General features: G+C 34.5%; 1 protein-coding gene across 1 annotated transcript; it reads right to left on the reverse strand.

Annotated features, from left to right (window-relative positions):
- Positions 1–2434: 2434 nt before the first annotated feature.
- LOC120624982 lies at positions 2435–25001 on the reverse strand. The gene is made up of 7 exons (XM_039891846.1): positions 24867–25001; positions 24557–24638; positions 24043–24162; positions 18922–19059; positions 18268–18406; positions 17496–17702; positions 2435–4331 (listed from the first exon to the last, which is right to left on the reverse strand). Exons 2-7 carry the CDS (start codon positions 24614–24616, stop codon positions 3301–3303), a joined length of 1695 nt encoding a protein of 564 aa, XP_039747780.1. The 5' UTR covers positions 24617–24638; positions 24867–25001; the 3' UTR covers positions 2435–3300.
- Between the last annotated feature and the right edge of the window lie 1245 nt (positions 25002–26246).

Here is a 26246-nt window from a genome sequence, read left to right on the forward strand (position 1 = left end):
ATCGTTATCAGAATTATTAAGCCTCGCGTGCTAACTTCCGTACAATTATTCCCACGACGCCGCGCCTCGCTTCCACGGTAGTAACACAACGCCATCTGTTGTTTTCCCACCACATTGCGTAATGGAATTAAAGGTTTATTGTTAAAAAAAAAAAAAAACAAAGAGGATATGAACAACGCCTGTTCAAATAACATCATTGAGAGTAGATTTACTCATTTGAATTGTCAAATTTCTTCTTTTAAAATAGGTTTGAAATGGGACCAACAAAATAAAACAATATATAAAAATCCAAATTAATATAATTAAAGCTCTTTGAATATTCAACAGTAATGTGCCTACTTAAATTAAATGAACGCCTATACCTACCATATAGCTTAGATTAATTATTCACTCTCCACTGCGCTCGAACTAGAAACCATTCTATCTAAAAACATGTTATTTAATACAGTGTATTGGCATTTAAAACGACGCTAAAAATGCCATACTTCTACCCTTTCGTTAAGTTGGAACCTACTAAGACGTAAAAGTATTATTAACACTGATCCAATGATATGATTAAAATTTCAAATAATGTTATTTAGTTATCACATTAAGGTAACTAAATAATTAATACTTAGAGTAGTCTGGTTCAAGTACGCCAAGTTCGGCAGCATTTATTGTGACATTTTATTAATATGCCGGCCGTATCTAATTGAAGCGCAGCGGAGACTCATTGTTCTATGCAGACTGTCGGTATAGTTAATCCACGAATGTTAATGATAATTTAATCTAAATTAAGAAACTAAAAAAAAAAAACAACACCCTACTTCACTTGGTGCTGTTCATAAAAATCTTAATAACAGGACACTAGAAACTTAACACTTGGTATAGAAAACACTTGTCGCCAAACGACGGCCATGACACTGACTCATACACTTCTGATTTTTCAGAACGACTAGTTGCTTAAGAGCGTAAGAGGCAATGTAGTTTGACGATTACAATAACGTCGCTAACTGTTATAAATGTTTTTTCCAGTATAAATTAACAATTCGTGTGCTCCGAGTCAGGTTCGCGGTGACAAGTTGACACCTACACATAATTTGACTTGTTATTAAGATTTATATGGTGATATTGCATAAACCAAGTGATTAGAGACCTTAAAAATGAAATAACTGGTAGAGCACGCCTCAGAAAACGCTCAAGGCTATGAACACACGGTGCGGTTGTTACACGGCCCGCTTCATTTGTTAGGCAGCCGATTTATTTTAAAAATCACGACTTCACATGGCCATACTGCTCTTGCGGGTAGTCCTACTTGGCGGAAGAATACATGAGGGCGGCTACTTACGATCGGTTAAAATCGATCGGACGCTAAGTAATATCGCCCGTTACGTTATATCACTTCGTAGAGACTGCATCGTCACTATCAAATAGTGAGATTACACTCAAGCGCTGAACTGTCACTGAATAAAAAAAGAATCCTTCCATTCCACCCATAAACAATAATCAGGAGTTGTTTGAAACTGACGTTTTTTTAATTTTTTTTTAATCTATCTTACCGGTCGACTGTAATGTATTCAAGTTTTCTTTTAAACTATAAATTAACTTTAAATTATACTGGTAAGTTTTAGTTCGCGAGTTATTAACTAGTTAGAAAATATACCTACCTACTAGATAGTCTTGATAATATTGTGCATAATTGAACACTTACTATGTATTAATAATTAAAAAGCTATTGATCATAATATGCAATGGCGTGCATAGACGGATATGCACAGGGTAGAGCAGAGGACATAAAACGAACAAAATCAAAAGTACAAGTTATAAAAATTTTAGGGTTTTTCACTTTTTATATCTCTTACAATGCCTATCCCTATATTTATTATAACCCATATTTTTTTAATTTTATATCATCTGCCCGCTTAGTGCATACCCCGTGCTTTTACCCTGTATGCACGCCACTGATATGCCTGTAATTTTTGACGTTACGTTGTAAGACAGTCTTTAAAGCGCATTTTTTTAAAACCTAACATTTTCTAACTACCTTATAATAATTTAAAATACCTATTCAACTTAGTTCCACATTCTACTCTTCGAATTTATATATACCAGTTCAAGCAGTTTCTATAACTTTGAAAATCATGGATAGCAAAAGTTTCATAGCTCAAAAGTTTCTGAATAAACTAAATGAGTTCTTAGGCAAAAGCTATCGATTTGTATAAATAAACACAACATAATTGAACGATTAAAGTAAAATATAACCATAAACATTTGTACCGAAGTATACTAAGATGTTAAAAAGTTGTTTCCGCATAAAAAAAATACAATGTATCAAAGTTTCGATACTAACGTCAAGATACTACTTTCCCCGCATGAGTGATACAAAATAGTATGTGCAACAAGTGCGACATCGATTACCCACTCAAGCGAGTGACCGCACTCGCTTCTCTCGTGCGTTCAACTTCGCTTTCGTGGGCAATCGACAACTTGTCGCACTAGTTGCACAATATACTATTAATCGAGTCAAGTAAAAGTCAAGTTAAAATTAACAGCTGTCACAAGTGGTCTATTCATTTATGTACTTGATATAAACTTTCATTAAAAAACTGACCGCATGCAACGCTCAAAACCTTAGTATCGAAACTTTGATACATTGTATTTTTTTTATGCGGAAACAACTTTTTACCAAAACAACAACCCACGTAATTGTAAGTTTAAAACCATATACTAAAAACATCCCACGAGGGGTCAGAATGTGCTGGAATGCCCCGAACTGGTAAGCGCAGCGTTGGTCGACCCCCGACGTGGTGGACAGACGACATTAAGCGCGTTGCAGGTAGCCGCTGAATCTTAGCTGCACAGAACCGTGGAATTTGGAACTCCCTACAAAATACCTATGTCCAGCAGTCGACGTCTATCGGATGATATGATGATCATGATGGCTAAAAACATAACACTGTTGAGGGCATTCAAAGAACCAGCCCTTCAAAGTAAGCCTCAAGTACCTATCTGTAATTACAGCGGCAACCAAGCTTTCCAGACCGGGGGACAGCAATTCTGCTTGGCGGCAGAAATAAACATGACGGTAGAAGCCCCGAATGTCACAAGTTGCCTATTATATAGCCGGATACTACTTAGTACCCAAATTTCATCAGCATCGTTACCGAATTTCAAAACCTACAAATTAGACGTCTCTTAATCTATGAAATGTTCTAAAGTTAAATTTGTACTTTCACTGCACTCTACTTTAACACACAGCCCGATAGTGGTTCAAACCAAATTTACAAACAAGAATCCACTTGGACTGAAAAAAAATTTGGATCATAAAACCTCGTTTAAGAAAGCATCTATATCGTTCAGCACATTCGACGCAGCGGTTTCATTTCTGTTTGAATTTTTTTGACAACTTGCAACTACATCTGGCACATTGTTAATTAAATCTAGGTCCAGGTCGGAAGCTGTAATTTCACTATCATCTTTATCCTCGCACAGATCTACAATATCAACGGGATCGCAAATTTTCGCTGAATCTACATCTATTATTTCATCGTCTAATATTGTGGCTATGTCTGTTGTAACTTCTTGAATTTCCATCCTAACAAATTGCACTTCTGTGTCTGAATCATCGTCGTTTTTATTGCAAAAAACTAGTTCTTCATCTTTACTTTCACTAATTGATTTGGTGACACTTCTATTTCTAACTAATCTAGGCTTAGGTATTTGCTCAGCGATTTTAATTCTTTTAAATTCATAACAGTTGTCAACTAATTCATCTTCTTGTATGTCGTAAATGTCACTTATTTCAGACAGAGTTCGTTTTCTATTGGCATCCTCGGGTTTCTTATGTTCAATTTTGGCTTGACTAGGTTGGGCGGGCACATTTTGGTCAAGTTTCTTATACACAATAGAGTTGCTTCTAACTACTTTGATTATTTTATTTCCCGAGGTAGTGAGTGTTTCGTGAGTAGATAGTTTTCTTTTTCTATTCAAATTTAATGTAATAGGAGTCGTATGTATTACTGCTTCTGGTATTTTCTTCCGAGCCCGAATTTCGTCCAAGGACAACACTTTAAAGTCTAAGGAGCTTCGCTTCTCTGCAGATTGTTGTTTACCAGCAATCTCATCGAGGGTCAACCTGTCGTATTTACACGTTAAATTAGTTCTGACAATTTTGCGTTCTTTTACTTGTTCAGCCGGTGGCAGGGAATCGTAGCTGTAGAAAGCGGCGGCTTCCGCTTGGATCTTCTCTAACAGAAGCAGCTCCTGCGACTTGGTCCGCGCAATTTTCATCGCGTCATCGGCAGACACGGTTTTGGTGGGCGTTGAGGAGGGAGCGCTTTCGTTATCCGACTCTGCAAGAACACACCAGCCGCTTAGTAATTTGATAATCGCGCGCATGATTTTCGTAATTAGTTTTGATACGACCACGGTAGCTAGCGGTGTGTTCTTGTTAGTGAGATCTGAAAGCGTCCCGGGGTGGACGGTCAAAAATAATTACAAAAATCATATTATTATGAAACGTATTTATTTGCTCGTTGATAAATAACACAATTTGATTAAAAACAAAGCCAAACTACATCCTCCTCCAATACCGGCCACTATATCGGGTCAAGAGTTATTAATTAGCTTAAATGAACGGCCGTAAACACACTCAGTACTACTATTAAACGTATTCATGAAACTCTTATAAACCGTAAGACTAAGATTAACATAACAACAACCCCGTATAATGCAAACAAGAATTCCGCTTTACAGCACATATAGTAAAACGAAAGGTTCTAAGAACAAAAAAGAAAAATCTCCCGTTCGCAACAAATTGTTAAGCTTCGTGCAAAAAGTTGGTGTATTCATTAAAACTACACCATTTTTTATGCTCCTCGTAGTGTTTTATTTATTATGCAATTCCATATTATTATTTATTATCTAACAGTAAGTTCTAATTATGTAAAGGTGTATTATTTTGCATGGAACACTTAACAGTCGTATGTTTGGAATAATTATGTGTTTATAGTTAAATTAAATAAGCAAACTGACATAATATTTTACCAAAACGTTTCGTAGTGTACGACCACCCATAGCGTAGATACCACAAGCCTTAGGGGTGAAAACCGGTGTACTATATGAGACTTCATAGCAATGTTTGTGAAAAGGACGGGACTAGCACACCAAACTTGTGAATGCGATTTATTCAACTCGAAATAATAACAATAATTGCGATGCTGTTATTTTGATTGCCTGAATTTAAGGTACCATTATTAAATTGCGTATTGTAGCCAATAGAAGATAAGAGTAAGGTGAGACAAAGATTTCCGTTGCACAACTTTTAACGTGTAAGTACAAGATGTATTATTTTCTCGTCAGATATACGGTACTTTTAAACACCCATATACGGTTCCCGGATCACTACTACAACCGAAATAAATATACTACTATTTAGCCCCAAAGTAAGCGTAGCTTGTATTATGGGTACTAAGATGACTGATGAATATTTTTATGTATAATATACATAAATGCTTATAATACAGAGATAAACACCCAGACACTGAGAAACATTCATGTTCATGGGAATCGAACCTACAGCCTAGGACTCTGCGCCATTCAGCCGTCAAATAAAGAATCAAACGGTATTTGTGAAAAATAATAACCAAATGCATGTGTGATGTCTTTGGATAAATCGGCTTTAAATATAAGCAAGCAAACAATCTGAAGAAAATTAGCTTCAAAAATCGAAAGGTGAAGCATTGCAGTTATCAAATTGTCACTGTGACAATGCAATGCGATAATTTTAAAGTAATAACGTTTCTTGATTGGCTGGATGCTTGTACAATTGGCATGAATACGCCCACAGTTAATAAATAATGAATACCATTCAAAATCATCAGATAGCAGATTGAATTTAGTAGTGATATACCCATCTTCACCGAAGAGTAGGAAACGGATAGCACATTGGATAGAAGCAGGTGTTACTTTACGGAATTCCATGATATATTATGATAATTAAGCTTAATTTGCTATACTATGCGTAAAGCAGGAGATTCTGTATGGTGTAATTTATAATTTCTTCAATCCTTATACTCCACACCAAACAGATCTTCGGCAATGTACCCTGTATACGCACGTTTCGCTCCGAAACCGGAGACACTCAGGAGATGTTGACTTTCCGTTGTCTTAACAATTGGTTGTTGAATGTTTATTCATTGTTATACGACTTTATCGTTAAGTCTTAACATATATTCATTGTAAAGTCGTTAAGTCTTTACAATTATTCGTTGTAAAGTCAACATCTCCTGAGGATGCTCCGGTTTCGGAGCGAAACGTGCGTAGAGGGTACATTGCCGAAGATCTGTTTGGTGTGGATTATAAGGATTGAAGAAATTATAAATTACACCATACAGAATCTCCTGCTTTACGCATAGTATAGCAAATTAAGCTTAATTATCATAATATATAAAGGATAGCACTACTAAATTAAATCTGTCATCTGAAGATGATGGATTAGACTTTTTATTTGTTTGGGCGTTCAAAACAGCAATTTGAGCAAATTACCATGAATTCAGCCAATAACAACAGGTGATTATCCGTATGTTATCCGTATGAACTTTAATAACGCAAAGTGACCGACTAGACCCGTACCGTGTGTGTTTGTGTTGGACAAAATGCAAGTAACAATAAACGGACGTTAGATTTTTCCTTCTAAATATTTCGTTTCATATAAGGCTCGCTAATTCCGCTTAAAATCCTATTATAATAGCTACAATACTGCACTCCTTTTTTTAATTCAATGAATACAAACAAGATATCGTTTAAGATATTATACCAAAAGTGCTTAGATTCGACTGCGACTTATACATAGTCAATTCAATAATCCAAACATAAATTTCCATTTAGTAAAAAAAATTACAGCATTTTATCACTGAAGTTTGCGTAAATCTGTCGATTTTTTACGAGGACGTAAGATTTTTACGGGGTCTCAAAATTGGTATGGAATTTATAAATCAATTTCAAGAAACATTGAATTTGTACGCCGTAAATATAATAACAAACTTACGCAAACAATAGAGATGCGTTTTTAAACTAGAAATGGAAAAGTTACAAATTTCGAAGCTTTTACAATCCTTGTTATTTTTTTTTAAGTGAACAAATATTTCACCTTTGCTACAGACAAATCTCCCTTCCAATAACACCTACGTAATTAAAATGTACAGGTGCATTACCATGTAGCTATTTGCTTACATATTTTCCTGCTCAAATTTGGAATAAGCTGGAAATTTATATCGCCAAAATGTATACACTACTATACGTAAACAAGGTACAAGTCACTTTAAGAAATAGATTTCAATAATAAAAGAGAGGCTTTTCCAAATTTGTGCAAGATTTTGAATTCACCTAAACTTCCAAATAAAATAACTCTTTAAATAATATAAACAAATATTAAAATGTAGCCGTGTAACACAGGCTTCGAAGACACTATTGAGGACCAAAAAAAATATTTTTTAAGTCCATTAAAACAGAATATAAATATATTTCATGGGAAAATAACTTAAAAATCTTTTCGATTACCTACCTACAAGTAGATGAAATATGTATTTTTTTTGTTGAAGAATTAAACTTATAGAGAAATCCTGTAATATACATAAAACTCTTAACAGGTACGAGCGAAACCAATATTAAAAATACCTGCACAGATAACAACACTACCCTCCAGTCCGTTGCAGTCGGGTAAAAAAAATTAAATAGTGCTTTGTACTAACAATTTACACAATAAAATTAATATCCAGTAGAAAACACTTAAGACGATTTCCGCTTATCAAAAAATTACTTTAGCTTATCGCATATCACTTGGCGAGTTTCCAAGAACCAGTAGATCTATCTCACGAAGAAGTTTAAACAAGGGTCGCGAATGGTTTAGGCTTATATATATGGTTAGGCTATAGGCTAGGCTTGCGTAAGTTCGGAATCTTTTGCTTTCACCTGTGATGATCAAAATACGCTTCCCAGTATATTGACCTATTGCAAACGAGGCTAAAACGTCTTCGAGAGATAGCTTCAATGAAAAGAAGTGATGCATTACTTCGGTATGGAAATATCGCTGCGTATAATTTTGCTTTTGGTAAAAGAAGATTATTATTTTTCTGTTTTGATCGGGAACTTGACCTCCCATAAACAGTAAACAGACGACATCAAGCTAGTGAAACCATGCCGTATTGAACAAATTATAACACCAAAAAATCAATTAAGCGAAAGCTTAAAGTATGCGAAATCGTCATAAGCGGGTTCTGCATTGTATTCAATTTTGACTGTTAAAAATTTCCTTTTTCGAGTGCTTTTTTTTTAAATCCATGAGTTCTATTCCTTATCCTTCTTAATTTATAAAATAAGATAAGAATATTCACACTTAACTAAAATTTATCCGCCACCAAATAATTCATTTAAAAAATGATATTATACTTCCGTACATAAATAACATAATGACTAGGTAAACCGTGGACCCTAAACAAACAACTTTTTTTTTATTCTGTTCCATGTTTTATTGCAGTTCTCGTTTTAGTTATAGGAACTTTGCACATTGCAAAAATATAAAAAAAAATTAAGTCTAGTCAGCTACTCATACCAAAGTGATATTAATATACATGCTGGTAGTCGGAAGCATTAAGGTCAATACTAACTATCACCGCACCCCTCAAGCTCAGCGCCACCGCATGTCATTAGCAGACTTAACTACACAAAAAGAAATATCTGACAAGCAAACTACATTGCGTATACGCACAGAGTTTATTTTGCGTCAGAAAACTCTTGTCTCGAAACTCTGTCAAATTATTTGTACCAATTCGTCAAATTTAGGGGGAATCGCAAATTCAGAGCACCTTTCGTCATTAGCAGTCTTAACAACAATAAAAGAAATATCTGAAAATCAAAATATATAACTAACTCACAATGTTAACTTCACATCAGAAGCATGCAAATGTTTTAACGTGTCTCGAAAGTCTGTCAAATTGTTTGTACGTCAAATTTAAGCGGAGTCCCCAAATTGTAACGACATCGTGAAATCGATGCAAAGTACATCGTTAAATTTGTACGGATTCGTTAAATTTGTACACTGTTGTAAAAATTATACGCAGTCAACAGATTTATTCGTCAAATCTTGGCCAATTGACAAAACGCTCGAATGATTGAGAAGGGCCCGGACGAGGTATCACTTAGATAAGGCAGGATATCAAGTGCGTACTTGCAAGTAGAATATATTCCGAGACCAATTTGAAACTTGCTGGTTACGCCGCGAAATCCCATGAAGCTTTGGCTAAAATTCATGAACCCAGCACACCTACAACAAACGTTATGTCACGCATGTTAACTAAAATCCAATCGACTACTAAACCCGACACACCTGGCATCAGGTATTTATAATCATACATAATTATAGAGCTTAAGCCTCAGTAATGTCTTGTAGATACATTTATTTATTACAAGAAGATAGACAACGCGGGGCAAGCTCGCTTACCGCGCGGCCTGGCAATGATAAATGTGTCTTCAGATCACGGCGTAAGGTTCACATTTGAATGACTAGTTCCGTGCTGTGCTTGAGCGGTGCGGCGCTAGGGACGGCCTATTTCCATGAACCGCTAAGCTATCTCTTGCTGGATATAGTTTTTTTTAAATATAATTATTTATTTTAAATCTCCTAAATTGTTAATACAATCTTAAGCGATATAATTTTTATATAACGAAATTCAGTGCACCACAAAATTATTAAGAGGTTTTTTCATACACTCTGTTAAGACGAATTATATTTTTTTCTGTAATATTAAAAATTTGTTGTAACATTTCATGTTTAAAACATGTATGTTTAAGCAAAAAAAAAAAGTAGTGGTAGAGTTATTGAATACTTATGATAGAAAGACCTTGGACCTACACGACCTGAGCTCACAATTTTGGCAACTAATTATTCTTATTTTTAGATTTCACTGTGTCCCGTTTAATAGGCCAAAAACATTGATAATTAAGGAAATTTCTAATTCCACAGCAACAATTTTCCACCTCTTAGTGAATCTTTGTCTATCTAATACACGAAGTGCTAGATTGTTACAAAAATTGTAAAATATTACATTTATTTCAGGGATAATTCGCCGTATGATCTTGTGGTACAGAGTTTTCGACAATTACACCTAAACACTTTTTTTTTTAATTTTCTCATAACTATCTAATCACGTGCGAAATGTAATACGAGGGATATCAGTGTATACATACTGCGGTACCCCCAAAACTTCCTATACTAACCTTAGAATAATAAAACATAGAGATTAAAAAAAAGGTCTACTAGTACGTGAGGCAAAAAACATAAAGAGCTTACTCTCATTTCTTACAATAAATGCTTATTCTATTGTACAAATCCTTTAGCAGTATTTTTTCTTAACAAACAAAATAACCGACAGATTTATGTGCTCTGTATATCTTCGTTCACCTCAACACATGGTGATACTTGGCTTCTATGGATTATTATTCTAAGACACTAACATACAAACAATTTAAGGCGTAAAGCTGATTTTTTTTTTCGTTTTTTTTTTCTTCACTTACATTAATGAGTTAATATTCGTGTATATATATTTTTATTTGTATTTTCACATATTTAATCCTATTTATATTATGTACTTTTACAATCAAAGACAAGGATTATATCAACATCTATTAAAAAAAGTTTCGTTTCGAATTCATGAAGATCGCGAGCTAAGCCGCGTTCGGATCAACTGATATCAAGTATGTTATGTCCAACGTAGTTTTAGCCGTGCAGTTTCTATATATAGACGGCGTAAACAATGCTAACTTCCAAAGGGCTCTGATTCAATTTTTTTTTTGTTCTATGGCATTGAAAACTTATATGCACACGAAATGCATTTTGTGAAGAAATATTTGACAACTCTACATGCATTCTTATGATGATGATATATCCTTAGCTTATTAACGTCCCGCAGCTAGCTGGGCATATGCAGCGGTGGGTGGTTCCACCACCATGCTGCTGTAATGCTGGTTGGCGGGCTTTAACCATTATTTTCAATCATTCTAGTTCTAGTGCACTGTTCCCTTTCAGTCCAGCCGCGTGCTAGTGGGTACAAAGGCAATTTCTCAACTCCAGGCTTGTAATAAAGAATCTCTTAAGAAACCCATTCACCCACCCATACCTTAAAAGTTTTGACCCAGGAATCGACCCCGGGCAGTCGTTATCTGTAGTCGAACATGCTAACCACTAGACCACCGAGGCAACCTTAACTTATCACTCTTAAATCAGACTGTCGAATTTTTACGCCACAAATTGTGTTAACAATGTGATTCGATTAAAAAGTAAAATAGAATCAGGGCAAAGATAATAAAGTTTGTCACTGACTTACGACGCACCGCTCAAGCACACACAGTTCGAAGATAAAATAAGAGTTTTTTTATCTTGCTTGGTATAGATTAATGCCGATAACTAGCTACAAAAAAGTTGAAGGCGCGATGCAAGCTCGCTTATCCCGCAATACTTCTAATTAGTGAAATATATCTACGCCACGATTTATAGCCAATATTTGAATAGCGAGTTGTTTTTCTGGGTAGTACTTATTCTCCGTGCCACAGAAAACTTTAATACGCACTAATTGTATTAGGTGACATCAATTTTGTAATAATATCTAAATACGAGTATAATCAAATATACAATCAGGCATTTTATCATCATTGATACATTTAGGTATCTTCAGTATCTTACGCATGCTGTGCTGTGCTTGAGTGGTGCGGTTCAGATTTATAACCTTTACGTTATCGCGAATCGGTCCAAACGCGGCGTGATCGAATTCGAAACGAAGTATCGTTATATCATTTAGTTTAATATTGTAAATCTAAAAAACAAGAGCTATAGAATAACTCTAATTAGCTAAGATATGAAAGAAAAAAATTTACACTAAAATTTATTGCACATACAAAAATACCGACTTCGCATACCATATATCTCGGTTAGTCGGGGAGAGAGAGCCAAATATTCATACTCTACGAACTCTACTGCAACCGTTAAAATGTAAGGATGGAATATTATATCCATATTTAGTACATCGTGCGTTATACTATTGCCTAGTCATCAGATGTGTCTAGCGAACATTGTACTGAAACACAGATTCGATTTACATATACTAACGTACTTATACGTGGTTTATCCGTCAAGATAAACATATCAAAATCAAATCTCCTTAGAAAATAGTATAACGTACAAGGTATAAAAGTATTAAAATTAAAAATAAAAACAAAATAGCCGCCACTCCTCTCTGGCAACATAATACATTGCTCCATCCGAAAGTAAACATATTATGGATTCAGCCAATACAAGGCGTGCATACCTCATTTTACAATAGGCATAAAGGCAGTGCCTACCTTAAAAATACTAGGTTGAAATAAAATTATTAAACAAAAAGAATCTACAAACATTTTCAATACTTATAATATAATCAACCCCGTGTAGAATGAGGTTCAGCACAAAATAAACTCTTTAAATACAAGACGATTTAATTGTACACAAAACTACATACTTAAATGACATAATATAAAACAGTGCCCGTCCATTTCACAGCTTTTACAACAAAAAAAACAGCATGTTTTAAGTTCAGTTTGAATTTTGTGTACAATAAAATATTTACTTACATATTATAATAGTGTTAAATGAAACCAATAAAAAAATTGGATAACCATTTAGTTTCTACCTACCCACACTAAGATTCCTGGGCACGACACAAAAACAAATTATGAACTCAACTTTTCTCCCATTTATTTGAATCCAGTGATATAAACTGGGATCTATAACTCACTAAAATATAAAAAAAAAAACTAAAACCTTCCGTATTATCTTTCTAGCTCCCATTTGCAGACTGGATAATGTATAAAACTAAAGTGAGGCCACGGCTTTGTCGCTAACGCGGAAGCTTACTGTGATGCAATTGGCGACATAGCCTAGGTATGGAAATCTCATAATACATTAGTTTGTCGCTTATTTACCAAAGCTATGGCCTGCAGTTCATTTTAACTATTGAACAATATTAAAACCTAGTAAGTGGCACGTTGCGTCTATCGCGTATGAACCTACAACATATACAAGTCTTAAATCAGCAGCACAAACTCTTATAATAAAAAAAAAGTACCAGAGACTACAGAATTTAAAAATATCCTACTAGTAAAGCTAAAATGATCACACGATAATCATTTTAAATACTATCTGAAGCTAATTAAATGCGCAACGCAATCGTAACTACAATCTACTTCTTTATTATTTTACATATCGTAATCATAGCAAATAGCCAATTATAATTAAATTGAGTAATTGCAAATAAATAATATGATTGCGAGTGCGTTGCGCAGTTTCTTCTCATCTCCCTCCTGCATAAACCACCTAAGGTCAGCAATAAAGCTTGTTATTACACTACTCAGTGGCATCCCCGATGTATTATTTCATTGTTGCTTCTGTCACTTACTATGTTATAATGTTGAGCAATCAAATATTTCAATTTACAATAAGGTTAATAAAATTGGTGATAAATCTAATGTATACGATTCTTAAGTGAAACCGAAATGACAGAGCTAAAAGCAGTGCTAGTGTCCCTTTCAAAGAATCGTGCGAGAATTATTTCGAACTTTTACATCAGTCTTAAAAACAATGGATTAAAACTCTTTTTTATTTATTCCATGTAAATCATATTTCATTTACCTTCCATAAGAACATCTTCCAGCCTGCTTTTATAATCCATAAACGTAAATAAAGAACATCCTTAGTAAGTAAAAAATAAATAATATTTCTAATGCTATATTCACACTTGTGTTTTTTCTTGCACAGACACAAAATTATAATGCTAAAATTATAGCACTAGGTTTTTATTTAATATTTAAAACATCTCATCCAATAAAAGAAGACTACAAGCTGTTTCAGTCAGCGTAAAACCATAAGTTCATTAAAGAATATTGAAAGTCTGTACAGAGAATGGCACAATAAATCTTACAGCAGAGCTAGCCTGTGCAGGAGACATTTTTACCCCAGGGAATATCAACTTCTTCCACTTTATCAACTCTAGTCTAAATAATATACGTATAACAACCAATTGGGTTAAACTTTCTCCTATTCCCTGTTGCCGTGCTTTGGCAGGTGGCCATGTCAATTCTATCCCGTCAGGGGATATAATCGCATAATGCATATGCTAGCCGTGCAGAACCCTGATTCTCTATTTTATTCAAATCTAAACTGCGCACGAAATTAATTTATGACTTAAATTGTGACACTCCTTAATACATAAATTGCAATTTTTACGTCACAAATCAACTTAAAATATGTCATAGAAAATCAAGGCCAACTAATGTCAGGAATATTAGAATGAATTGCACAAGAAACTCACAAATGTAAACGTAGCCTAACTACGACTGTTATATATTACAAGTAATAATGTTACATATTAAAGTTATATTTGTTATGTGTTAGTTGCATTGGCACTCGCTAAAACAAAAGTCGAAATTCCGTTCCGGCAAAAACATTTGACATATTATTAAAATATTTTGCCCCATTCCTTCTAAGACACTAATGACAGAATATCAGTGCCAAATACACAGCATTTTTACTAAAGCAGTGTTTTATCCTTTAGTATATTTAGTATAGCATTGCATTCTTTACGAACAAAGTCCTTCTTCACAGATTCGATAGTTTCGTATATAAATCGCCAAGCTTCTGAATAACGATTACTTTTTATCACCATAGTACAGTTTCGTTTAACGAGTTAATGACATTTTTGTATATACACTAGCTGTACCTGCAGCTTCACCCTCGTGTATCCTTTTTATCATATATCACAATACCACAACATATAATATAATCCGGTAAGAATACTTGGATATTAAGTATCACTAGATATGTGAAAAATAATATTAAATCGATAAATTAAGTTTTTTTATAAACGAAAATAATGGATGGAAGGTAACCTTAAATATGTTGGACAAAAACATAATAACCTACTACAGCCGGTGGTGTCATACATTATGTATGTGGCAATGCTCTAATAAGTTTATTTATAAAGTTATGTATGTTTATAAATAAACTTGTTACTATGTATTTGTTGTTATACTTATAAGTTTCGTAATAGTGCGTTAATATAATCGTTATCCCGAAAACTTGTAATGTTATAAAACTAGCAAATCTGCCAAAAAGAGAATTCATTCTGGAGAATACTATAGTGAGCGGCGGAATTACATTAATTATGTCTTAATACTAAACACGCTCACTGCGAGAAGATAGAGTTCTCGGTAACATTACACATTAAAAACAACCTATGTTATTTTTATTTTATTTTTTTCAGTATCCACAATCAATACATGATAACAACCTAGAATAATTTCCTAAATTTTTTACCCAGTCAGTGTCCCTTCGTTAGTCTCAAGTAAAGCTGAGAAAACTTTGAATGCCTTTAGTTTAAATCCTAATTGCAATAATTTATGACTTATTTGGACGCGTCAAGCCTTTTTGAATGTTGCAAATGAACAAAAATAAACCTTAATTCAATGCAATAGAATCTTGTTTTGCAATCAAAATTTGGACACTTAAACCAATTCCATATTACACATTCCAATATGGAGACACGTAAAATATATGAATCGTGCACACAATATCGGATCAGGTAACACAGAAATGCTGGGTTACTTTCCGTGGAAATAAGGTACCAAAAACCTACTGCTAATTCGAATTATTTTAATTTTAATACAACCATTTATGCTAATTTCGACAACATATAAATACAAACCCATCCATGTTGATGAGCAAATATCCCATGAATCTTATCTCGTTATATAAGATAGCTCTTATGATGTTAAACAAAGAACTCTAACTTCCCCATAATATATTAATGTTAGCGGTCTCGCGTGTCACTGAATTTGAAAACTTCACCATAAAGTCCTTTTTCACTTTCGTTTTAAATATAGTCCTCAGTGAAGGAGACCGCTAAGCCCCGTCACGATTTGAGATAATTATAATAAACATTATTATAACGCTTCAACCTTAAAAGTTTATCATAATTTAAATAGAAAAATGTATATTGTAAACAGCACAAGATTTATTGTAAAATAATTCATTATATGGACATACCAAGATCTTTATTTCTCATTTAGCAGTACTCCTCGTATTGAAGATTGACCATATGCAATGACTTATTGTTAATTAAAGGCATTTTGTGTCGATTTTACATTTGACAATGTTCTCCGGACACCAGGTCACATAATTTTGTATGTTATGCACATGAAATGCTAAATGTAATCGTACTTCAATATTTTTCAATAAATATAAGCTGTGTGAAAATGATGTTGATAGTTTATGATTTTTATCATGTATGTTTTTACAATTAAATGTTAAAACGAAAATAAACATCAGTATATAGAAAACAAAGTTTGAAATTAAAGAACTTAAATAAATAAATAATAAATGAATAGAATTGTGCCATATCATATTGTGTATTGAAATGCTGTTATGTAAATTGACTATAAAAATCGAGGCTAATATAAAATCACTGTGTATTGCACAGTGATTTTAGTTAGTATAAAAAAAGGTATATTTTTAGTCATAAGCTTAAAGGATTTAATGACTTAAAATAAGGGTTGTTTTCTTTTGTAGGCAATTCTGACTTAAAGAATTAATTGAGACTTTACCTACAAAGGAAAACGGATCATTCTCACGAACATATGGTTCTTTTGATGTTATTACTATTAAACATAAATACATATTTCTTGATAAAACGTTTTATTTACATAGCTATTTGTGATTATCCCCCATTGTATTATTTACCAATTATATATATATATATATGGTTGCTTGTGTAATGGGCAGTTTTTTTTTCAAATACCACATAAAATTGATCGATTTAAAAAGTAATATAACCTTTGAATACTGCTGAAAGGCACCTTTAATTTAAGGAAATCTAAACTGAAGCCTTTAAAAATCCTAACCTCTTATCATTCATCATAATATAAATTTTAAACTTTGAGTTATTTTGGTTGCCAAAAACTTCAACAAATATGTATGAACTGTGCCTGAATAATCAAACATTTTGATCCAAAAATTCACATAAAGAATTTGTATTTATTCCAACTGAATAAGCAACTGCACGCTATGTGTATTTCTTGTTATGAACAAGAGGTATCAATGAAGGCAGTAGATCGAACATCATTATCGGCCGACTAGATAAATGCTGCAGTAGCTGTCCCCCTGCATAAGTGTACAAGAGACCTGCCTTCCTTGTCCAGAGACGAGTAGCGACGCATAGTTAAGGTCGCCACGACACTTAATTAATGACGACCACGACACCTCCGACAAAAGCGAGCCGACTGGGAAGTTATCAGTGAGTAATGACGAAAAAAAGGGGAGGGTGTAAAAACATACAAGATCACATAAACGCTAAATCTTAATAATTACTTGTTGAAGCGTCTCTCAAATCGCGTGGGCGGGGCTTAGTACATATAATTTCAGTAGAGCCGCATACCTTCCTCGAAGTTGACGACAAGTGGGTCCACGGGCAGCGGCGCGTAGGGCGCGGGCTGCTCGTGGGCGTGGGCGTGGGAGTGCCCGTGGGAGTGAGCGTGAGCGTGGGCGTGGGCATGCGCGTGCGCCGCCACAACGCGGCGAGGGAGGAGCTCGTTCGTTCCCGGGAGTACGCCGAGGATTGCCGAGTCGAGGACTAGTGGAGGACCTGGAAAACATTTTCTAGTTTCAAAACTAACTCATACCAAAATAAAACAGATTATGTCCCGAATAAAGGTGAAGGTGGTTTAGAGTGCTGGTCTGCAATAACCGAAGATTCAACTGCAAATATGCATTCCTGTCAGTTGGTCCTAAAAACAATAGTCTATCCATAGACAAAACCTAGTAAACATGCAGTACAACCCCCATATAATTTTGTTCACCATTGAATTTAGCACAAATTCCTACTCCTTCTTTCTTCAAATTCCTGGATAGGATGTGAAGGAATTAACTTCACATCCTAACTAAGTAGGCAGTCAACTTTATTTTTGGTATAGACTTAGTTCAAAGTAAGTACAGTACCAAAGGATTTGCCAAAAAATATAATAAAGGCAGACGAAGGACGCGGGCAACGACTAGTTATAATATAGTTTTTTAATTAATAACTCGACTTCACTTTTGGGAGGCCGAGTTCGAATCCCAACACTAACACAAAAAAAAAAACGTTAAATTTTCTAAGTTATGTGCATTTTAAAGTAAGTAATTAAAATATCACTAGTTTCACTGTACTGTACCTTGCTGTCTCTGTTGCTGCCACAGCAGTGGCACGGGTGCTTGCGCGGATGCTTGTGGGGGCACTGCGGATACTGGCACTACGGAACCCATTGGTATGCCTGGCTCCAGTGAGTCTGGCATATTGTTGAGAGCGTTGACCTGAAACAATCGGCACACATTATGGATTGTTAAACTACTACATACCATAAAAGTATTTTTATTCAAAACATAAGATGCTGAACTGGAATCTTTAAATTTTCAAAGCAATAGAGTCCATTGAAGTTATTTAAAAAAAAAAACTTTGTGTCTGTGTGATGAAAACGGTGGTAACAAGACGGAGAGATGGAGAGATGGACAGATAGACTGATAGATCATTATTCACAATGGAGGGTTTCTTTTCTTTTGAACCCAAGAAATTTTGTAAGAACTTACAGATCCAATATAATAAAGTACACACTCTAACAAGAACCATCTCTGAAAAATGATAACAGGTTTAAATCTGTTGTCGATTATGCATATTTCATACCAAAGAATACCTAAGTAATGTATGTAACTTAGCAGATGAAGGGACAGGCTTACTGGTGTCATACTTGTCCCAAAAAAAATAACAAGTATAAAAGTTTTTCTGTATATTATGAATACTTGATCTAATAAATAGTATAATAAATACATACACTGACTAGAGGTGCTGGCTGGCTTGGAGCGATGCCATCGGTGCGTGCTTCGGGATTCTTATGCATGAATGGACAATGCTTTTTGCGGCAACCACCCGGCTGTGTCTCCCAGTAGCAAGCTATTTGCTTGCGATTTTTCTGCAATCAAACATGTAATATACGTGTGTGTCAATATTATGACAATCTTAACTTACACATAGAAACATAATTAAAATAATTTTAATATCATATAATATTTAAATTATAGTATCACAGAATTAAGAACATACAAAACCCTCACTCGGCCATAATTGAATGCAGTGCATTGTGTCCAAAAACAGTGAAAACGCCCCGAGCACGTCTCACATCAAACCAGAGAATGTTTCTAGCTCATAAACTTTTTCTCATTTTCCCATTTTATGGTAAGCGTTTAGAACATTAAGAGGTAAATAGATAAATTCAAATTGAAATTTGGCGTTCATACATTTAACATGTTACACTAATGTTAGTGATGGTGATAACTGCATTCGTTAACTTACAACTAAATCTATGAGGGTTCCAAATGCGCCCTGGTCTAAGAAGAGCCCACAACAAACGTAGTCAGATATTAGTCGTGTACGCGGTTTCTGTATGTTCGTGAAAAAAAACGGTTCAGGAACTCTTATGTGGTGTCTAACGACGGCGCACGTAATTAAGGGACTCGTAAAGTGACACTTGACAGATGAAAAAAAAATTAATTCGTTTTATGTGCATTATAACTAAACTAAATCAAGCGGTTTTAAATTTTTTGTATTTAGCTTGGCTTACCTATTGTCACACATTTATAACATATTCTTAAAAACCTAATCAATAGCTAGATACAAAGATAGAAATATTTACAACATAATGAAAAACTGACTGTTATAAATTTTATACCAATTGATAATTAAATGGGAGCATTTCGGAATAAACCCAAACAAACAAATTAATGTAGCAAATTTGTCCTTATATAAGACTGTTCATCTCAAAGATACATTAAAAAACATCGACACTGATAATTGAGATAAAGATTTGGATAAGGGTAAAACCCAAATGACCAACCAATTGGGAATTACAACTTTGGATAACTTTCAATAGATAGTGTTAATTAAGAACAATGTTTGTTGGATGACCAATTCATATGGTCCCATTGAAGTTTTTAAATAAATTTTAAACAATTTATATTTTTATTATTCACTAAAGTTGTACTTTATGAAAAATTATAAAATAGTATGTGACCAATGACATTAAAAAATACATAGCTGTAGATGACTTCCAAAACATAAGACTATAACAAACATGGATAACGGAAGTTACGTTATCAAAAAAGTTTAAAAAGGGAACTTTCTTTTTAGTCTTAAAATTTTGTCATTGATTAAGGTATTTTTTTCTAAAACGTCATGTATTCTAAAACTAATTTGTACCTAAGGGTTGAATAAATTTCCAGCCAAACTCTTATTTGTATCATCGTGAAACTAAACTCTAAATCCCTATCACCTACCCACCATCAATAATGATGTTGTAACATGATATAGCCCCAGTTGGGGAACTCCCAATAAAAACCACAGCGCTCAACGGTGCGCCATGGAGGTCGTCAAGATAAGCAATGGCACATTACTTGTTGGTCAAACTTATAATTTCAATCTATCAAATGAGCAAATCTATCAAATAAACTCAGAATGTTGTAAATCCCAGGTTTTTGGTTTCACCTACCCACCATCAATAATGATGATGTAACATGATATCCAATATACGAAATAAAACGGTGATAGCCTAGTGGGTAAGGCTTCGGCTTTCCTATCGTGGAGATCGAGTTCGAGCCCCCGCACTCACCACGAACTTTTCGGAGTTTTTTTTTTTTTAATTTAAGCAATTTAATTGCTGCACAAACCCGTTCCTTCGTTGTCGAGGGAACCTAACGTCAAAGGTTGTCTGGAAGAGATCGCTTTAGTGATAAGACAAAGGCGGTCTTATCACTATTCACGCACGCTCTATTTTATTTTCTAAGTTTCTTCTGTATTTGTGTTTGATTTGTATAAAATGTGTGTGTGCAATAAAGACTTCAAACAAACAAACAATTTAAATATCACTTGCTTTAAACGGTAAAGAAAAAACATCGTGAGGAAACCTGCACGCCTAAATTTTCCATAACGTTCTCAAGGGCGTGAGAAGACTCTCAACACTTGAGCAGCGTGGTAGACTACAGTCCCTTTCTTCAAGGAACAGAAGAAGAAGAAACCCTTCTCATTCTGAGAGGAGTAGCCTGTAGTGGGCCGGTAATGGGTTGTTGACTATGATGAACACAATATGAATTTCTTACGTCTCTATAGTTCCCTACCTGCTTTAGAATGCTCTGATATTTTTTTCTTCTATAAGTTAGCCATTGACTGCAATCTTACCTGGCTGCTTACTAGCCATGAAAGATTGGTGGGAGATTACCAGGGTGATGCAGTCTAAGGTGGTAACAAACTACCCTGTTAGGATATGTCAGTTATTTTAAAACCATGCTTAAATCGGTTTCTACGCGACATCATACCGGAACGCAAATTCGTTTAGTGGCACGGACAAAGCCTCCCTCATGACCAGACGAGAGAAAATTATAAAATTCTAAATTCTCAAATAAACCAAGCTGGGGCAAGAACCCCGGACCTCCCACTTGAAACCACAGCGCTCAACGGTGCGTCACGGAAGTCGTCAAGATAAGCAATGACATATTACTTGTAGTTCAAACTTAAAATTTTAAACTATCGACTATCGAATGAACAAATATAGCAAATAAACTCAGAATGTTGTAAATCCCAGGTTTTTTGTATGTATTTTATCTTTTTATTGAGTTGTTATCATTAAAATATACCACTCATAGAAAATATCTCAAGTGTTACACAAGTAATGATTAATTATAAAACAAAAGCAGAAAAAGAACAGGTTATTCCCTGTATCATGATAAATAATTCACATTTGATAAACACATATATTCTCTCATCTATTAAATTAAACTGTCAGTATCATTTGGAAATACTTTGTGTCCTGAGTAAGGAAAAGAATCTTGAACTTGTGATTTAAGTAAATTATAGGTTAATATATATGTACTAGCTGTGGCCCGCGACTTCGTCTGCTTTTGATTTAGTTTTTTGATTTGGCATTCAATTTAGTTGTAGTTCTAAAAATATTCAGTATTGCTAAGCCATAAATGAGGAATGTTTGCTGCTGTCCGCTGAGGAGTTCTGTCCTATATCTCAAACCACATTCAGATCTACACAAAGTTTGGGCAAAATTAAACACATATTATAACCTCTATAGTACAAAAATAATTATTTGAATTGGTTATAATTTGTCGAAGTTTTGGTGTAAAATCGTCAAACACTTTCATCCCCTCACCCCAAGGAATTGAGCTTAATGTTGGGATAAAAAGTATCCTATATTACTTCTAACACTCCCAAAAATATGTGTACAAAGTTTCATTAGGATTGGTTTGTTGGTTTTGCGTGAAAGCGTAACAAACAAACTTACATTGACATTTATAATATTAGTACGGATAACATAAAGCTCATTTATTTCCACTTCATTTATTTCCACCTCGTTTTATGTAAGAAATCATAACATTATATTCCTGGAGCATAACTATTATGCATAATATTTGTGACTACCTAAATGTACTAATGCTGTGAAGTTAAAAACTCCTATACATATTGGTCGAGAACTATACACCATGAGTTTCACAATGCATTAATAACAGTCAATCAGACACTGGGACTTCTTAGGCAAAAGTTATATGAGGATGAAGTCCTTTTTCTCTGCATTCATATCCTGCTGACCCAAGTATGTAAAACAAAATGTATGTTATATATAAGCAGGATCTGAGCGGGAAGATTATTGTATACACTGAGGCTTATATCTTTAGAACATAACTGGGACCTATTACTATTGGATGTTAAATGTTAAAACCAGACAGATTGATGTCAGACATAAAGGTTTATCTAGGTTTGATTATTTCTTAGATTTGAACAAAGTCAAAGTGCACTCTTAAAGACTATTTGAAAAGAGGGTATTAGTCTCTGTCCACAAAAAAATAAATATAATTCAAATAATGTCTATTTCTGTTACCTTAAAAGCAACCCAGAAAATCACTCTCACATGTATACCATATCAGTATCTACGGATTACTGACCCACTGCAGAGTACAGTCTCCTTCCAAAGTGAGAAGGACTTGACACACCTTTGAGATAATTATAAACATATCTAAGGTGTGTGGGTTTCCACACAATATAATCATATTGTCCACTATTAAAGTCAAAGTCAAATATTTCTTTATTCAAATAGGCACATAGATGGCACTTTTGGTGCGTACATTACATGTAAAATGTGACATAGGAGTGAGTTGATAGCCATAAATAAATATGTCAACTTAAAACTAAAGCTACGAGGGTTCCAAACACGCCCTGGTCTAAGAAGAAGCCCACAACAAACTTAGCCGGTTGTTATTAGAGAAAGTGATATTCAATTGCTTAAAATGCACACAGGGTTCCCTCAAATAGAAGTATTAATCACTAAGGCAGGGATTCCCAAACATGTTAAGCCAGCGGCGCACTAACAAGTTAAGAAATTTACAAATTAAGGCACCCACTGCCTACCTAAACTACTTAGTTCTGCACGTAAGTGCAAAAAATGAAACATCTCAATTATGAAAGGAAAAAACAACTATCCTAACAATGGGATATAATGGCTGAGCTTGGTGATCTCCACACAATTTTTCAAAGTGTGGAACAAGCAGTGACACCGCTACACTAAGACTAATAAAAAATATGTTTCTTAATTTTTTTCCAGTACATATGGAGTGCCTTGCTTGCACCTCAGTTCTTTCTACAGTGCTCAGGTTGGGAAGCCCTGCACTAGGGTATCATCACTGTGTATGTGTGTGAATAATTGTTTTCAAATCATCTAAGACCTTATTGATGTTGCCATAGTAATCTATGACCCCATTTGACCTTAAATGTAAACATAGTTGATGTTATGGTGACACTGTTTTTTACTACAGTATGTGTACAGTTATTTCTCTATTACCCGATTAGTACCCTAGACTTATATAGATGTCAGCCTAAGGAACCTAACTTAAAATCAACTTACCCTGAGCTCCATATGGCGTAGTTTACAGCATTTATCCATACATTTGCCTTGCTGCCAAGCGCTGCACATAGTTTCACAGCCCAGGGCAGAGGGTTCATGGCGAAAAATACAGTTATCTCCCTGAAATGAAAACACAAATTAGAATACAATGCCACTGTGTTGTACAGAAATGTCTATGTTAAAATAAATGAACTGCTGCTGTAGAACAAACTCTATCACAAGGTTCCCTCTGAAATTAGATGGGACTATTTTAAAATGTGTTTTTTATATAATTTCAAATAAGTGTAAAGCTGCTTATCTATCACTATAATGTGTAGTCCTTCCAGGAATCTAACATGAGAAATATTTCTCAATTACTTTGTTCCAGCAAATTAATAATTCTATTATTTACCTGCCTCTCAAGGATTGTTACACAATTGACAAAATCTTAGATACATAAACAAAATACAGAACTTGTTATGTAAAAATATTTGCAACTATATATTAGAGCTTTGAATAGTTAAAGCAATCCTACCTTGGTGCACGTGGAATAGTAATAGAAATAGCAATCGTTAAATTTTCTAGGCGACTCCATCCTTTGACCGTTTACCCGGGGTCTGAAAAAAACCGTACACCACTTAGAATATCAACCACAACAACCGCACAGCCGCTTTAAATTATAATAAGATAGTATTGTAGAAGACTTATGGAATATATCACTAAATAGCAGTGGACAGCCACAAAACTATATTTTTCATTTTGACAGAACGTAAAAGCATGTCGCGGTTAAAACTATTCGGAATAAAAATATATTTCTCACTGTTCAGGTAGCCAATTTTACTCACCCTGTAATAGATAAACTAAAAATTAATTAAATTAACAACAAATAACTATACAACACCACTATCTAACAGAAAAATAATATGAACGTCACTAATAGAATGAAAATGTAGTATGGCGGACATGTGGCGGAAGGCGAACTTCACGAACCAACTTTCATTTCATTTCACTCAAAAATCAAGATCTCGATTTGTTGTTTATGGTCTTACAACCATAGATGACAAATACCAATGACGATAGAAACACCTTTCAGGATAGAATAAAGTGTGGTTCATATTTTGCTAAAGAAACAGTAGATATAGGAATATTCTGAGTGATTAGTTGCTATTTACCACAAAGGTTTTAAAAAAAGTAGTTTTCCACAGCGAGCATAATAAGCGAGAATAATTTTATTAAAGCCGTTGCGGCCGCGCTGCCGCCGCGCCGTTGCAGTTGCTTTTTGTACGCTTTTTTGCTCTGTCTTGTGTCTGCGCACCATATAACAGACCAGCGACGAACCGTCGATGTGGAATCGGTATGCAATAAATACATTAGATATATTCTCTTATGATAACAAACATTAATAGGATTTATTTGGACTTCAAAATAATGAGTATTTACCAATGCCCTGATATTGTTTATTGTACGCACAAACACGACTGCCAATGGTGGCGAGAACGGGCGGACTCTCCGTGTGTCGTCGTGCAATGCATTTTGTAGTAATCAGCAAAATGCACTGCACGCACACATGTGTCGCTACATAAACCTCCCCCTTTTGAAAAGAAAATAATTGTGAAATCGGTAGTCACCCTCAAATTAAAACCGATTTTAAAAATTATTATTAAAATCGGTTTTCATTTGAGGGTGTTGCGGTATGATATACCTACTGTGTTGAAATTCGAGATAATAAGTAATCAGGGCAGCACGTCGCGTCGTATGATTAAACTTAAAGCTTGCATGCTTTTGTTGTTTCGGCGTAATGCGCGGAAAAGATACAGACAGATAAACCTGAAAAACTGGTTTGACTAAAATTCAGGATACAAACAGAATGTCTTCAATGTACGTAATGTACGTAATGTATGTTGTGTAATGTAAATAATAACAGTAGCTTTTAGGATATATTTGTGTCAAAATAAAGCAAGATAGGGCTCCCTTCCTAATTCTAATTGGAAATAAAAAAGGCTCTCCCGATTTGCTGAACTAGGAACCAATCAGAGGGGCTATTTCATATTATTGCATTATCTATTGGCTAGATTTGTTGTAGAATCGGGTCCAATTTTCGACTCCACACAGACACCTTTCTACAGAGCTTAGAGCGTACCGGTTTCTGAAAAATAAATAAAAAATGAATATATCGTGCACATGATTTTCCTTACATTGTGCGTTGCTACGACCAACCCAGCATC

Source organism: Pararge aegeria, chromosome 7, assembly GCF_905163445.1.
Source record: "Pararge aegeria chromosome 7, ilParAegt1.1, whole genome shotgun sequence".
Taxonomy (NCBI): domain Eukaryota; kingdom Metazoa; phylum Arthropoda; class Insecta; order Lepidoptera; family Nymphalidae; genus Pararge; species Pararge aegeria.